The 16,234-nt window shown below is 44.4% G+C and overlaps 1 protein-coding gene across 1 annotated transcript; it reads left to right on the forward strand.

The window, feature by feature from the left end:
• Positions 1 to 1,334: 1,334 nt before the first annotated feature.
• Positions 1,335 to 12,505, forward strand: LOC108407235 (aldo-keto reductase family 1 member C15-like). The gene is made up of 9 exons (XM_037013378.2): positions 1,335 to 1,493; positions 2,954 to 3,121; positions 3,925 to 4,041; positions 4,901 to 4,978; positions 5,742 to 5,864; positions 8,785 to 8,894; positions 9,714 to 9,879; positions 11,501 to 11,583; positions 12,298 to 12,505. The coding sequence occupies exons 1-9, from the start codon at positions 1,407 to 1,409 to the stop codon at positions 12,338 to 12,340; spliced, it is 975 nt and encodes a 324-aa protein (XP_036869273.1). The 5' UTR covers positions 1,335 to 1,406; the 3' UTR covers positions 12,341 to 12,505.
• The last annotated feature ends 3,729 nt before the right edge of the window (positions 12,506 to 16,234 follow it).

Raw genomic sequence — 16,234 nt, forward strand, 5'->3', positions numbered from 1 at the left:
AAAGTTACACACTTAGAAAGTGTGGGCAACTCCAGAGAGATGTGTGCACTGAAAGTTTGGGGGTTCCCCCTTTTAAGGGTTTTTTTTAGGTATGTGACAAAGAGCTATGGGTGTGGACTTATTAAGTGATCTCAAGATGTTTATCTCTGATGAGACATTAAGTCTCTTCTTATCAGTCTTCCAGGTAGTTCTGCAAAATTAGATTAACACAAGAGATTTACTGCTCTGGCCCCCTCCCAGGATCTCAGCTTCCTGGTCTGGGAGCATATGAATTAAGACTGTCTGCCCTGCCTCCAAGGTGGGCTGAGTTGTCTGTTTGCTGAAGAGTCTGTTAAGAATCTTACCTCTTAACTTCTTGGGTTTTTTAAAATGCAATTTTAGCTTCCGGATAGAATCTTTCTGTCTTTATTGTGCTGTTTATAGGTGGGCCTTTTAGCAGGATAGAGTAAATCTTACAATGACATGATCTAATTGACATAGTGAAGACATGGGCTGTGCTCAGGTACTTTATCTGGGGAATATTCAAATATTCAAGGCCAAGTTGCTTTTGACCTTTTGAGCTTTAATTGATTAATTCTAATTCTGAGTCTTTTCTAGCTTTCTAGTTTTAACTGGTTAACTTTGAGTCCTGTCTGGTGGGCTTTACTGACCTTATTCTCTTTCTGCCCCACTCGTATCTATTTTCCTGCCCAACATTAGGGTCAGTAGGAGTTCAGGAGGCTGATGGGAATGAGGAGGGATTGAGCAGACTGTTCCAGAAGGAGGCAGGAGCTGATATGTGGCTAAAACTACACAAAGGCTTCCTGGAGCTCAGACAATTCTTTTGCTGCCAAAAAATTCAAAGAAACAAGACAGACAATTCAAAGGTGGAATAAGGTCTGATCCAGGGAAAAGGATAATGAAATTCCCTAAGGACTTTTCTTGCATGTGTGCTCAGGACCAGGCATGGAGCTCTGTTCAAGGAACTCTGAATAATATCTTTTTTGGTGGACATTTTGGACCAAATGAAGGGTGAGGATATTAACTAAGGTCCTGAGGTACAATTAGTATTTCAAAATGACCAGCCTAATGATTATTATGCATCTTGTCAGGTAAATCTGCTGATGTTATCAGGGACAAATTGCCATGGTTAATTTTTATTTTTAAACTTAGGAGTCAAGGGTGAGCAATGCTGAAGAGAAAATTCAAACTCCTGTGCTGTGCATGAAATTCCTGTTGCCACTCCTGTGAGATATACCTGGAGAGACGAGAGACTTACAAGGAAGTCAGCAGCCTATTCACTTCCCAGTCCCAGGTCCACACGTAATTGGACTGGGTATAAATAAAGCTGGAGCCTTGTTTCTTCCTTGGCTCTCAGTCACAAAAGGGAGGGAACGCAGTCAGCACGGCCAGGCCCTAGCACGGTGATGGACCTCAAGCACAGTCGTTCTGTGAAGCTTAACGATGGGCACTTCATGCCGGTGCTCGGACTTGGCACTGCTGCTTCCGAGGAAGTAAGTAGAAGCCAGGTAGCTGCAGGGTTGAATGGAAATAGCCAAGGAAAGGTGGTCAGCAGCTGCATGTGTCCACACCTGGGACACTCTGGGTGGCTTGGAGGGACGCACTGGGCCTCCATTTCATGAGCTGCCTTTGCACTGAGTAAAACAAGCTGATGATGCTATGGATTCAGAGCAGAACATTTTGAGGGTGGATTCTCTTTATTATTATTATTATTATGTTGGTTACTGAAAATATACTGGTTGTTCTCCATGTATTTTGGGCACTTGGCATGACTTACCTTTAATTGCAGGATAACTGCTCTGGATATGTACTGTGCCTTTGCTTCTTTCTTATGTGTTTAAAATCCGAGCTCAGGCTGCTCTTCCCAAACTGAGCAGCCACCTGAGGCAGAGCCGCTCTGCCCTCTGCTAGAAACACCTGGTAGGCAGGGGGCCCAGGAGGAAAGGAACCCCCACAGGACCATGTGGTAGCTTTGGTGCAGGAGGTTTTATATCATGGAAACCTTTGTATGTGAAGAAGGCACTATTCCTACAAGGGTTAGGTGTTTGCAAAGGAAGATGGAGGGGCACAGAGTAGCAGTGGAGATAGAATCAGGCTTCTCACCAAATGTATTACCCACATGTCCACATGGTGAGTGCAGTGCATGTAGAGTGCCCAGCTCTGGTCACAGGGAGAGGCAGGGGCAGCTCTGGGTTATTAGGAGCGATTGTCTGCATAAATGATCGAGAGCAGGATGCTCCATCTTGGTATAGGTGGGACAGGAGCTATCAACAGCAAGTGGCTGCCAGTCTCCTTGCAATGACATGGTCCCCCTCATAACCGCCATTACGCCTCAGCACAGGGGGTGCCTATTCTAGAGACATGGGCCACTGCTAATGGTCAGATTCCCAGGGCCTCAGGGCCTAGCACAACATCAGGCACACCTGGAGGCACTTAATAAATGCTTGTTGCATGAGAGCACCTGAGTGAGGAAGGATAGGAAACAATCAGGAATGACTTAAAGCTGAATTAAAGAGCCTAGTTGGGTGGACACTGGATGGAGGATGAGTATTTGGACTTGTTTTCCATTCTAAGCTGAAAACAGATGCTCTGATCTCTCTTTTTTCCATGTATGTCACCTCCACACCACCTTCACCTCCATCTTCATCCCCACTATGTCTTTAGAAGCTTTCTCCAAGTGACAGAAGATTTCCTGTTAGCTACTTTCTTACAAGGAATTCTTTACTGATTGAACCTTGAGTTTCCAGGTTCCCTGGTGAGGCCCAGGTCACCAACTCATTCCCATGTGGAGTGAAGCCTGTGCTCCCAGAGTTCAGGTTTGGTTCCCAGGCCACAACCACCAACCAGAGCACTAGGAGACCCACAGTAAGATCTGGGGAAATGCTGTTAAGGAAATAAATTGCTTCTCTCTGAGTGGGGCTCCTTACCAACCCTTCTACTTCATATCTTACAGGTTCCTAAGAGCAAGGCTAGGGAAGCCACCAAAGTGGCTATTGATGTAGGTTACCGCCATTTCGATGCAGCCTACATCTACCAAAATGAGGAGGAGGTGGGCCAGGCCCTTCGAGAGAAGATTGCTGACGGCACGGTGAAGAGAGAGGACTTATTCTACACCACCAAGGTGCCATGGGTCGGGATGGCACAGGGGCTGGCAGGCTGATTATGTTATTTAGGAAAAACAACAACTTTGGTTTTGGTGTGAATAGCTTGCCTCCTAATGCTGTAAGGTCCCTTACAGAACATCAGAAAACAGCAAATGCTTGTTTTAGTCTGATGGGTCTGAAAAGCAGTGAACATTGGTATTTCAAAACCAGTTGAGTCCCATACCTTCCATATGTGTTGGACAGACTGAGCAAGTGGCCACTGAGGAAGCCACTCTGATTCCACGGCAGGCTCCCTTAGGACAGATCCACGTGCAGTGGACAGTTATTTTGAAAAGGGAGTCAGACTCGGAAACACTTCTGCAAGTCAGCATTGGGTGCACTGACATTTGTAAAGTTTCTTAGGTGGTAACCCTGCTCCAGTATAAAGAGGTCTCTACAGAATCATCCGTTGCATGTACACCAGGGCTAACTTGTCTTTAGATGGGACCCCTCAGCAGGACTGTTTGCAGGCATGGATTGTAGGACAACAGAGCCCATGCCCTGGCCTGATCTGCCTTGACTCCTTCCAGAGATGACTTTGAATCTCTTAGTCTGCTTTTCCTGCCCATCTCTTTTTCATTTCATTTCCTTTAAGTCACTCATATAAATCCCAGAGCTGGTTAAGAATGTCACTGACACTAGGAACAGCCGTGCAGCCCACTGTTTCTTCTGATCTTTAGACCACAGTAGATTTTTAGCTCCATTTTCTAAATAGGATGTTTTGTTTGGGTCCTAGATGTGGGAGATCACAAGCTGTTTTTATTTCTCTTGGTCACTGCAGCTTTGGGCTACTTTCCTCCGACCAGAATTGGTCCGACCAGCTCTGGAAAGATCGCTGAAGAAGCTTCAGCTGGACTATGTAGACCTCTTCCTTATCCACGTGCCAATCGCCATGAAGGTTAGATTTGGGTTTCCTAGTTCTGGTTTCCGAGACTGTTTCATCACTGATATTTACCTCTGTTATCTCATTCTGACTACAACTCCCGGGGGCCTTCCTGAAAGAGGTGGGACTTAGCATGGTAGACGGAAGTGCTGAATGACTACATCTTCCATGTCAGTTATGTCACTTCCCCACTGATAAGTTTTGTCTTCATCTTATGCCTTCAGATGGAGCGAAACTCAGTTACCTCCAGCCTCTGTCTTAGAGCTGGGGAGACCACTGGGCAGGTGTCAGTGAAATGCTGCTGTCTGTTGGCCCTTAGGATTAGTGTCCTCAGGGTGAGGAGTTAGGGTAGACAGCCGAGGTACGACGGGAAATCCCACCTCCCTCGGACCTCTCAGCCCTGACAAGATGAAACTCCCTGAGATGGTCTGCATTGCACAACTGTGCCCTGCTGGGCCTCACTGATCCAAACTCTCATTCCAGAGGACTTTGAATGATGTGTTTCTTATCCCGACTATCTGAGCTGGGTTACCTCATAAATGGGATAAAAAACACATTGAATAATACTAACGCTCTGTTCTGTCATCCACACCAGGCTGTCCTTCTGAAGGAAGATCACTTCCACCAGCAGGAGAGCCATTCTCAGTGAGGTTTAGGGGTGTTTGGGTGGGAAGATGCAAGTGATTTGCTGTTGACTGTCGGATGATTTGGGGACCCTTTGCCCCTCGTCTTCTCTTACATACTTCATCTCTGTTTCTTTCTGTCTGATTAGTAACCACAGCCTTGTGCAGGTGACCTACCCAACTGCCTTCAGCCCCAGGAAGGCCATTCATAGACAAACCCTTCTTCATCCTCTGTCGTGTCTGTATTCCAGCCTGGGGAGGAGCTTTTGCCAAAGGATGCCAGTGGAGAAATTGTTTTAGACACAGTGGACCCGCGGGACACGTGGGCGGTAAGTACTGGTCCCGACACCAGGAGGTACCGTGCAACCATGCAGAACGCAGTGGGTCCGGGTCTGAGGAAGGGGGCTGTGGGCACATCAGTCTGCCCTCAGCCTCACTGTGGGCTCCTCTGTACCTCAGTGCTGTCATCTGCAAAGCAATGATGAACAAGGTCTATTTTAAGATAAACTTGTCTGGACCTTAGTAGGTGTTTCTTTGCCCCATCGAGCAGGGTGAACCTGACTCCGTCTAAGGGGAATGCTCAGAAAGCAAATTTGAGAGGAGCTGGAGCTCTGCCTGGGACAGATCAGCACCACCAGGGTGAGGGGAAGAGCTGCTGTCTGACTTAGAGGAGGTGGAAGCCAGGACTTGCATACACCATCCCAAAGACTCCTTTACCATTCCAGGAAAGAAGCACAAGGACCCTCTCTTAGTGAGAGTTTCTTTTTGGCCTTGACTAGATACCATTTGTCAAAGAACTATTCCTGCCTGACAGTAAAATAGGCACATGAAAGAGGGCAGGAGGCCAGGGGGACATTTAAAGCATATTAATATCTACTTACTGTCCTGGCTGTGCATGTAATAGACTCCGGGAAACACCATGTGTTTACATAGCAATACATTAGATGACACAATAATATATTAAAGCAATAAAACTGTTGGGTTCAAATTGTCATATTACATTAAAACAGATTTCCAGCTTTTAAAAAGTTCCATGTCAAATGAAAGGGGTAACATACATTAAGGGTCTGTCACCCGTTTCCTTCCTCCCAGGCCCTGGAGAAGTGCAAAGATGCAGGTCTGACCAAGTCCATCGGGGTGTCCAATTTCAATCACAAACAGCTGGACATGATTCTGAACAAGCCAGGCCTCAAGTACAAGCCCGTGTGCAACCAGGTGAGCATCCAGCCCACTGTGGACTCCTTACTGTGTGCTCTGCACACCCTCTTCCTTAATTAACAGCCCCCATTAGTTCATGATGTGGACAGTACAGATGACTGTTCCCTCATTGCTGTACAAAGTTCCATAGGAGGAAGTTTGGGTGGGGTGGGAAGCCTATGTTTCCATGACTCGCATGTGGGCTGGAGGTTCCTGTGAGCCACCTGAGGGCATGAGCTGAATGGGCACATGGCCAGACTGATCTGGAGCTCAGGAAGGCTGTCAGGCAACAGGGGCAGATTTTGGAGGTGTAGGTTTATGGGTGGTAATGAAACTCACAGAAACGGGTTAGCTCCCCCAGCAAGGTCACAGAATGAACAGGAGGAGGGCAGGATGTCAACATGTAAGGATCAGGCAGGGAGGCACTGGTTAGGGGACTGAATACAAGTTTCCAGGCAGGAGGGCAGAAAAGAGGAGAGTGTGGTGAGGGGACAGCCAGAGGAGAGGGCAGAGGCGGTTTAGGGAGCCAGGGGTGGGGCCCGCTGCGGAGCAGCCCATCCCCCAGGGATGCAGTGGACGTGGGCCTGCCTCCATGGCCTTATGGGGAGTCTCGCTGGAGCAGGTGCAGAGAAAGCACAGGAGTGGAGAGCGAGGAAATGGGCAAATCATACCAGAAATACTTTTTTAATGTAACTCCATATGCTGTGGATCCGTGATGTTGTAGATGTTGCCAGCTGTGATACTGAATAGTTGCATGGCCCTTTTGTAAAACAGTTTGAAAATTATGCAAAAACCATTCATATAGTTATATTTTATACAGTGTTTAAATACTAGGAATTATCTGTGGAGAATAATTCAAAATATGTTGACTTATATTCCTGTTACCCTCCTTCATTCCCTGCTTCCTTTCTCTCCCTCCTTCTCTTTCCTTTTCTCACAATTAATTTCTGATAGACACTCAGCATTTTTTTTCTTAAATTTTTCCTCACAATTGGTTTTACTGACAAATTCCTGTGATACAGTTTGACATGATTGTGTTCTCTACTTCCTGTAATTTGGAGGTTAGATCCACAAGCTTAGTCCCATCTATGTGTCATTGTAAACTTGTGAAATTTAAAAAATAGGACATTTCCCACCCAGCATAGTTACTGTTCTTTTTTCTTTCTTTCTTTTTTCTTTTGGTATCATTAATGTACAATTACATGAGCAACATTATGGTTGCCATATTCCCCGTATTATCAAGTCCCCCCCACATACCCCATTACAGTCACTGTCCATCAGCGTAGTAAGATGCTATAGTCACTCCTTGTCTTCTCTGTGCTATACTGCCTTCCCCGTGTGCCCTCCCCCATATTATGTGTGTTAATCAATATACCACTTAATCCCCTTATCCCTCCCTTCCCACTCACCCTCCCCAACCCCTTTTGATTTGGTAACCACTAGTCCCTTCTTGGGTTCTGTGAGTCTACTGCTGTTTTATTTCTTCCATTTTTGCTTTGTTCTTATACACCACAGATAAGTGAAATCATTTGGTAGTTGTCTTTCTCTGCCTGGCTTATTTCACTGAGCATAATACCCTCTAGCTCCATCCATGTTGTTACAAATGGTAGGATTTGTTTTCTTCTTATGGCTGAATAATATTCCATTGTGTATATGTACCACATCTTCTTCATCCATTCATCTACTGATGGACACTTAGGTTCCTTCCATTATCTTGTCTATTATAAATAGTGCTGCGATAAACATAGGGGTGCATATGTCTTTTTGAATCTGTGATCCTGCATTTTTAGGGTAAATTCCTAGGGGTGGAATTCCTGGGTCAAATGGTATTTCTATTTTGAGTTTTTTGTGGAACCTCCATACTGCTTTTCACAATGGTTGAACTAATTTACATTCCCACCAGCAGTGTAGGAGGGTTCCCCTTTCTCCACAACCTTGCCAACATTTGTTGTTGTTTGTCTTTTGGATGTTGGCCATCCTAACTGGTGTGAGGTGATATCTCATTGTGGTTTTAATTTGCATTTCTCTGATGATTAGTGATGTGGAGCATCTTTTCATGTGTCTGTTGGCCATCTGAATTTCTTCTTTGAAGAAGTGTCTGTTCAGCTCCTCTGCCCATTTTTTAATTGGCTTATTTGCTGTTTTGTTTGTTGAGGTGTGTGAGCTCTTTGTATAATTTGGATGTCAACCCCTTATTGGATATGTCATTTATGAATATATTCTCCCATACTGTAGGATACCTTTTTGTTTTACTGATGGTGTCCTTTGCTGTACAAAAGCTTTTTAGTCTGATATAGTCCCACTTGTTCATTTTTGCTTTTGTTTCCCTTGCCTGGGGAGATATGTTCATGAAGAAGTTGCTCATGTTTATGTCCAAGGGATTTTTGCCTATGTTTTTTTCTAAGAGTTTTATGGTTTCATGACTTAAATTCAGGTCTTTGATCCATTTTGAGTTTACTTTTGTGTATGGGGTACTGTTCTTATTTAAGATCACTTTGTCCCCTTTATGGTCAGTAGGAGCCTCTTCAAGTGAGCTTCTGAGTCCTTGATGTACCACAGCATCTTCTCTATATGTTTTGCTTTTCACACTATTAGACCTTCTAGTGTCAATTCATAGGATTTTTTGCCCAGACATGGAATCAGCTTATTTTCTAAGGAATCTTGGTTTTTCTCAGTGGGTAAGGCAATTAGAGACTACAACCCAAGCAGAACAGTCTTTAATAATTTTCAACACTAATAAAAAACAAGAAGAAAATTGTTTAATGTCCTTGAAAACTGATAGCACATGCGGTGTTTCAGAAGATCCATGGGAGAGATTACTAATGTAGATGATAGAGTGCATGTTTTACTGTGGTGTTAGATATTTCTTCAAAGGGCTTCTCAAGCTAAATGTAACTGGTTCATGCACTCTTATACCCATTGGTCTTGGCATTTACAGGTGGAATGTCACCCTTACCTCAACCAGAGCAAACTCCTGGAATTCTGCAAGTCCAAGGATATCGTTCTAGTTGCCTACAGTGCTCTGGGAACCCAAAGAGACCTAAAGTGGTAATGAGAACATTATGTATTAATATATACATATACATTATATATACATATATTGTCAGCTATATTGGTGATGAGACACTTCTTTCATTAAGTGTTACAGTGTTCTTATGGATAGGTTCAAACATAAAAGCATAGACAAAGTAAGGTAGTGAATTCTCATGATCCTTCACAAAGCTTTCACCATCTCAACATTCTTGGTTCTTGTCCACCCAATGAGCAAACCCCACTCCAAATGTTATTTTCAGGTGTGTCATTATGGCAACATTTATACAGCTTCTCACATCAATCTTACTGTACAATATTTTGAGAGATGGATGGGCTGTAACCCACACCTTGTGGAGATACAGAACCCTTCTACCTCTCCCAGGAGTCCATTGGTTCCTAACCAGACAATTCTTCCTCACCATTTCTCTTATTCCTTTTTTCAACTTCGATTATGGGGTGTTTCCCAATGCCTGACTCATGTATAAAAGCAGGCATAGAGCATGTACCCTTTTGCATCTGGCTTCTCTGGCCACACCTGTCTGTGGAATGGATCCATCTGCAAGTGTCTAGATCATTTCTATTTATTGCTGAGTAGTGTTCCATTATGTGGACATAAACAGCACAAATTGTCTCTCTATTCACCTATTAATAGAATTGTTGCTTGTTTCCAGTTTGATACCATTATGATTGAATCTCTGTGAATGTTCATGAAACTATTCTAAGGATACCAACCATACATAGCTACTTCTCTCAATATTCTGGGGAATTTGGGCGAAAAGGGCCAGCATCACTAGATTTCCAGTCCTTAAACTTCAGTCTGTGTTTTCTTTTCAGGTTGCCAGAGGATAGCCCACATCTCTTGGAGGATCCAGTCTTGAAGGAAATTGCCAAGAAACACAGTAGAAACCCAGGCCAGGTCGCCCTGCGCTACCAGCTGCAGCGGGGGGTGGTGGTCCTGGCCAAGAGCTTCAATGAGAAGAGAATCGAGGGGAACTTCCAGGTACAGGCCGGCAGTCCCTCCCAGTGAGGAATGTGTGCCAGAACCAGGGCCGTGTGTGTGTGTCTGTCCTTGCAGCATGCAAACATGTCCCTTCATCCCATCCACCTCTCCCTGGGTGCTATGGGGGCAGGGGGACGAGGGGAAACTAGCCTCAGGGTCCTAGGTTTTTTAGGTCTCGGTCTTGACTTTGCCATGTCCTTGTGTGACACTGAGCACTTTATGTCTTTGTTGTCCTTCTCGGAGTCCTTCTGTGCGGTGAACCCCTTTGACAACCCTGGTTCTTCTTCTCTGTGTTTGGATTTGTACAAACGATTTGTATTTCAGGATCAAACCCAAATGGGATTAGCTGCTATGTTGAAACATCCAGGAACCCATAGCACTTGGCATGGCTCTGTTAGGGAGGCTGTCCTGGCCTGGTTAGCTTACATGGCATGTTTCTGTGTCAGTGTGCTCTCTGGACTCAAACCCCACATGTACGCCTCCCTAGGCCAGCTCTCAGCACCTTCCCCCAGAAGAGCTCCTGGCAGGTAGCAGGCTAGATTTACTTCTAGATTAGCTTCTAGACTGGTCAAATCAGCAAATGAATTAGTGGTCTCCACAACTCTCCCCATATGTCCCCAGTGCTTTGTTTCACCCAGGGTCTCCAACATCATCATGAGCCTCTAGAGAATGGTGAAAACTGCATCAGCACTACCTGTTTTAAGTTGACCCTAAAATTTCATCATGACTTTAACATTTGCAAAATAGGACATTTGGATCCTATTATTTATTATTTATTTGCTCCAAAACCTACAGGAAAATTTGAGTTCATTGAATTTATGGAACTACCTGATAGGGAAATCTAAATCTCATGGTACAACCAATCAGGAAAAAACTCAACATTTTAATACATATCCCCATGGCACTGTGTATATTTTAGGACGAGTGACAGAGAGATAGACAGATAACAGACAAAGGCACTGAATTTTCCATGAAACTGTCCCCTGGATGAAATACTGAGCTTTTTGCTTTTGTATTTCTTACCAAAAATCTGTCTGCTTTGCTATTACTGGACTGTCTAGTAGGGGCTGTGTATTATCAAATAAGAACAGATCAGAACTTATATAGGAAAGATTTATTTGAAAGATGGAACTCTCTGAATGTAAGATCTGTGAGTGTGTCTAATGTCAGTAGGAAAGATTTTCCTGTTGTGAGAAGAATAAGTTCATCTAGGAAGAGAGCGGTGGGTGGAGGAGAGCTTTGAGAATGCTTCCTGTGGGGTCACCAGGTTGTGGAGCAGCCTTACAGGGGCTGCTCATCCTTCCACGCTGTGCTAAGCTCATGGTGTGTCAAGTTTGAAGAGAGGGAGGCAAACCTGAGAGAAGTTTGGTCAGGTCAGCAGGTGTTTTTCCCTGATTGTCCAGTGGTCCCTTTGTTTGGGGAAAAAAAGGCTTTTTTTTCCTTTTCAGTTACAAGCACCTCACTTGGAAAGGTGTGGGGTGGATGAGCCTTAAGCCTCTCTTTTGTGAAATGGAGCAGAGGAGAGGGCTGGGAAAGTGCAGGCAGAAGGGCCTTGTCTCCGCCCAGCTGGCAAGGCCCCTGGTTCTCAGGCAGAGGCCATCTGATCTCTCCTTCCTTTTAGGTTTTTGACTTTGAACTGACTCCAGAAGACATGAAGGCAATTGACGGCCTCAACAGAAATTTCCGGTATTTTAAAATACACTTGTAAGTGACCTGAGTGTTTTTCACAAGTGGTTTTCTGTTGCGTGGAGTATGTCAGAGGCACTAAGCTTCCTGAAATCAGGGAGGCAGGCCTGCTCTCCGGTGTAGGAGCGACACAGGAGCTCCCTGCAGACCTCAGACCAGGGGTCAACTCCAGGGCCCTGTCTGGGACCCAACAGTAAGGCGGCACAAACCCGGCCAGAAGCAAGCCCGCCAGCACTTGCATCCCTGAATTCACTGCTGCCTGGGCTTCCCCCCTGCGCTGAGGGACTTGCCCTTGGGCGGCTTTCCCATTAGACACAGAGGCGCAGTGCCTGCGGCCCACTGTACTTCCAGGGGCCTGTGGAAACCGTCCATCTTTCATTCCTTTAATAATGTAAAAAAATGATTATGTTAATAGAGACTGAGTAATAATGAATCCAGCATAGATTGTATTCAGGTTTATCCTAACACAACTGTAAAATTCCTATTTTATGGGCTGGTGGCATCAGCTGTGCCTGGGGGCTGTGAGCGCCCTGCTGTGGCCCTGCTGCTCTGGACGTGGGGGATGGGCTGCAGGTGCAGTTTGCCCTGGAAGCGTGGGAGTGGGCGGGGCTCCGGGCGCGAGGGCGTGGTTGTCACTCAGAGATTGGAGCAGGGCCTGAAGCTCACTCAGAGAAAGCCTCTCTTGGGCAGTGAGACAGAGCTGCTGAGCTAATGTCCTGCTTTCTCTTTCAGTGCTGCCCATCACCCTTGGTATCCATATTCTGAAGAATATTGACCATAAGCGATCACCACAGGCTCTACCAGGGTTTCTAGCTTCCAGAGTGTGGACACGATTTCTGTACCTGCTGGAAGTGGTGGAAAGCAGTGCCTATGGTTTCAGGGACTTACCTTTATATTTCTAAATAAAATAAAAAAGACTCCAAAATAAGGTGTTTGTTTTTCCTGATAATTAAAATAATACATACAAATTACAGAAAGTTTGGATGATAAAAGGAAAGGATAGAGTATAAGATAACCTGAAATAAGCCCATTTAAAAGTACTTAGCAGTTAGTGCATTTCCCTCATGATTTTCTATACAAAAGTGTGTGTTTGTGTTTTATATACAAAATTGAAATAATTTTCAACATAGTTTGTACATTAAAAAAATCATTAGGCATGAATATTTCTTCAAGCTATCAAGTATTATTTAAAAATTCCAATATTATATTTAGTTTTTGGTAAATCAGTGCATCATATTAATTTATGAATTCCTTGATCATCTGCCTATGTTTCGGCATTTTGATTAGTTCCCGGTATTTTGCCATTCATTCTTTTATTTATTCAACAAAACTCTAGTGACCATCCTTTCTGTACCAGCCTTTGTTTAATCAGTAAATGAAATAGAAAAGAATTAAGTTAAAATAAAAAAAGTCTTGACTGTGTATCTGGTGGAGGAAGAAGAGTCACTGAAATAAGGAGTATTTAGCTGTCAGAAAGTGGCAAGTGCCATTGGGACATAACTCAGTATAACCGCTGATATTTGTGCACATGTGATAAACTAAGGCACCAAGTGCTTCATTCTGCACCATTTTTTTTCAAGAAGTTTGTTCAGCCAACATCATGGAATACAAAGACAGTGGCTTCATCCAGTCAAATGGAAGGCGTGCTTATTTAATGAGTGAGGGAAGTAGGAAATAAGGTCCAGTCAGTCCACAGTGGGGAGTGTGTGCCATGTAGGTTTTTGAAAGGACTTTGATGCTGAGAGAAATGGAGAATGATACTGCGAATTCTGAGCAGAGGAGCTGCATGAGCTGACTTGTTTACAAAGCACCACTCTGGGTACCCTATTTTAGGGCTTTGTATAAAATTCAGGTAGAGAGAATGCTGACTTGGATATAGTATGAACAGACAAGGTGGTCAGAAGTTGTTAGAACTCGGATTTATTATAAGAGTGTAGTCAAGCAGCTCTTTAACCAAGTGAAGTTTTTGTGAAAGGAACAAAAAGGAGCCAAAGTTGACTCCAGGTATTTCGGTTAGGGAACAGGAAGGAAGGAGTTGTCATTTTCCCAGGTGGAGATGACGTTGGAGGTGCAGATTTTTGTGGGAAAATCCTGAGTTTAATTGTAGACATGTTTGGTATGACTATTATGTCCCCAAGTGAAAATGCAGTGTATATGCTAGTCTCACGTTAGAGAGGCTTAGACCAAAGGGCTGTGTTTGGGATTCACCAGAATATAGTTGCCACTTAGGGCCATGGAAGCAGATGGTCAGAGGTTAGGTAGAGTGAGTGCAGACAGAGAAGAGGGGGCCTGTCATTAAGAGATTGGCAAAGGAGGCTAGAGGAGGTCGGGTGCTGCAGGAGGCAGTGGGGAGGTTGTTCTGTCCCAGGCAGCAAATGGAGGGACTGATTCAGGGATGAGGAGTCAAATGCTACTGACAGGACAAGTAAGATGAGGAGGGAAAACTGACCATTGGATCAGACAACTGATCGTTACAATGTTGAGAAAAATTTGATAGAGGAGTGGAGGCCAGAGCCTGAATAGACTAAGCTCAAGAAAGTGGGCAGAGAGGAACTAGAGTCAGGCCATAGAGAGTTTTCAAAGAATTTGCTCCAAACAGGATCACAGGATTGGGCCATTGCTTATGAAGAAAATGGAGTCAGGTGAGGGTTTCCTAGGATGGGAGGAATAGCAGCATGCCTCTGCTCTTAGGAGCACTCTGGTGGAGAGAGAAAATTAATGGTACAGGAGTGGGTTGGGAGAATAGCTGGAATCGCATCTGTCTGAGTTTCCTGTGGCTGCCATAACAAATTACCACAAACTGCCTTGGAACAATACCTCAGGAGACCAAAAGTTAAAAATCTGGGTCACTGGGCTAAAAACAAAGGTCAGTGAGCTTGCATTCCTTCTTGAGGGTGTAGGGAAATCCATGTCCTTGCCTTTTCCAGATTCCAGAGCTCACCTCCTGTCCTCACTCGGGGACTTCGCTTCTCCAATGCCAGCTGCACTCTCTGTGAGTCTCTTATCTATGCTTCTTTCCCCTCCTCTCCTGTGTAGCTATAACTCTCCAAGGTCCATCTCTGTGGAGGTTGTGATGACACTGGGCCTAGCTGGATAACCCAGGAAGATCCTGCAACCGCATGATCCTTAATCCCATCTGCCAGGTCCTTTTTGCCAAGCAAGGTGGCATAGCCCCGGGTTTCAGGAGGTAGGGCAGTGTGGCCTCTGTGGCCATTATTCAGCCCACTACACTCCCTTTGTGGTTAACTGGGGGCAAGTAAGCCTTAGTTTTACAGTATTTCAAATAGGAATAATTAGATCACCAGGTTCTAAGTACTGAAACTCTATGTATACACCTAGGGTATTAAGTACAAAGACACATTAAATAAAATGGTTCTTTTAAGTCTGGTATCTTCTTTTATTATTATTATCAAATGTACATCACAGTGGTTCACAATCCCCCTACCCCTCCCTACCACCCCTGCTCACTCCCCTCTCCTTTGGTAACCACTAGTCACTTCTCAGTGTCTATGAGTCTAATGCTGTTTTGTTCTTTCTGTTTTGCTTTGTTTTTATATTTCACAAATAAGTGAAATCATATGGTATTTGTTTTTCTCTGCCTGGCTTATTTCACTGAGAATAATATCCTCTAGATCCATCCATGTTATTGCAAATGGCAGGATTTCTTTTCTTTTTATTGCTGAATAATATTCCTTTGTGTGTATGTACCACATCTTTATCCATTCATCTGCTGATGGACACTTAGGTTGCTTATATATCTTGGCTATTGCAAACAGTTCAGTGATAACCATAGGGGTGCATATATCTTTTTGAATCAGGGATTTTGTTTTCTTTGGGTGAATTTCTAGGAGTGGAATTACTGGGTCAATAGACATCACCCTTTTTTGCATATATAACTCAAGCTTTTCAGATTTTTGATAGTTGCAACTCCTGAGTTTCTGTGTGTGTCTGCAGCCCACCAGGTGACTACTTCCATGTTTCTTACGCACAGGTGCTTCACCTTGAAAGCCCAACTTACTCTCGAGGCTTCCTCTACACTTACGGATTAAATCACATACTTGCTGCATCAAGAATTGTCAGTAAGTCCCTCCTTACTCAACCTTTCATTCCACAGCAGTTTTCACCTAAAATTAGGTGAAATAAGAAATTAAATTGAAGAGATGCCACTCATTCCCTCTACATTTATCCTCTAGACAGATTTGCTGCTGGGTGAGGGCCCCTATTTCCCCTCTTAGCCTGTCCTTGGACCAACCATTCAGGACACACTCCTTCACAGCCAAGGCAATTGCTCTGCTCTTATGAATGGGGACACTTTTGTCTAAATCTGAGACCACACACCTACTGGACATGCTTGTTCATTTGCTGTGTGGTAAAGCCTAGGTGTTACTATGCTTTAAAAACTCAGCCAAGCAGCTCTAAGTGGAGTTAGAATCATCTAATCTAACAACCATCATGTTCTCATTGTGATTTCAGTGATCAAGGTGTTTGCCTTCCCAACACTCCATTTTACTCCACGTGGTTTGTGTAGATCATTCATATTTGTTCCGCTTCCCCTGACAGATAATTGCCTTGGAGGAGGACTGTGACCCCATCCTGGTCAATGACATGTGAGTGGAAATGCAGGAATGGGGTGCATCTTGGAGAGTTTCCCTCCTTTCTAAAAGCAGGT

This window comes from Manis javanica, chromosome 2, assembly GCF_040802235.1.
Source record: "Manis javanica isolate MJ-LG chromosome 2, MJ_LKY, whole genome shotgun sequence".
In the NCBI taxonomy this organism is placed as follows: domain Eukaryota; kingdom Metazoa; phylum Chordata; class Mammalia; order Pholidota; family Manidae; genus Manis; species Manis javanica.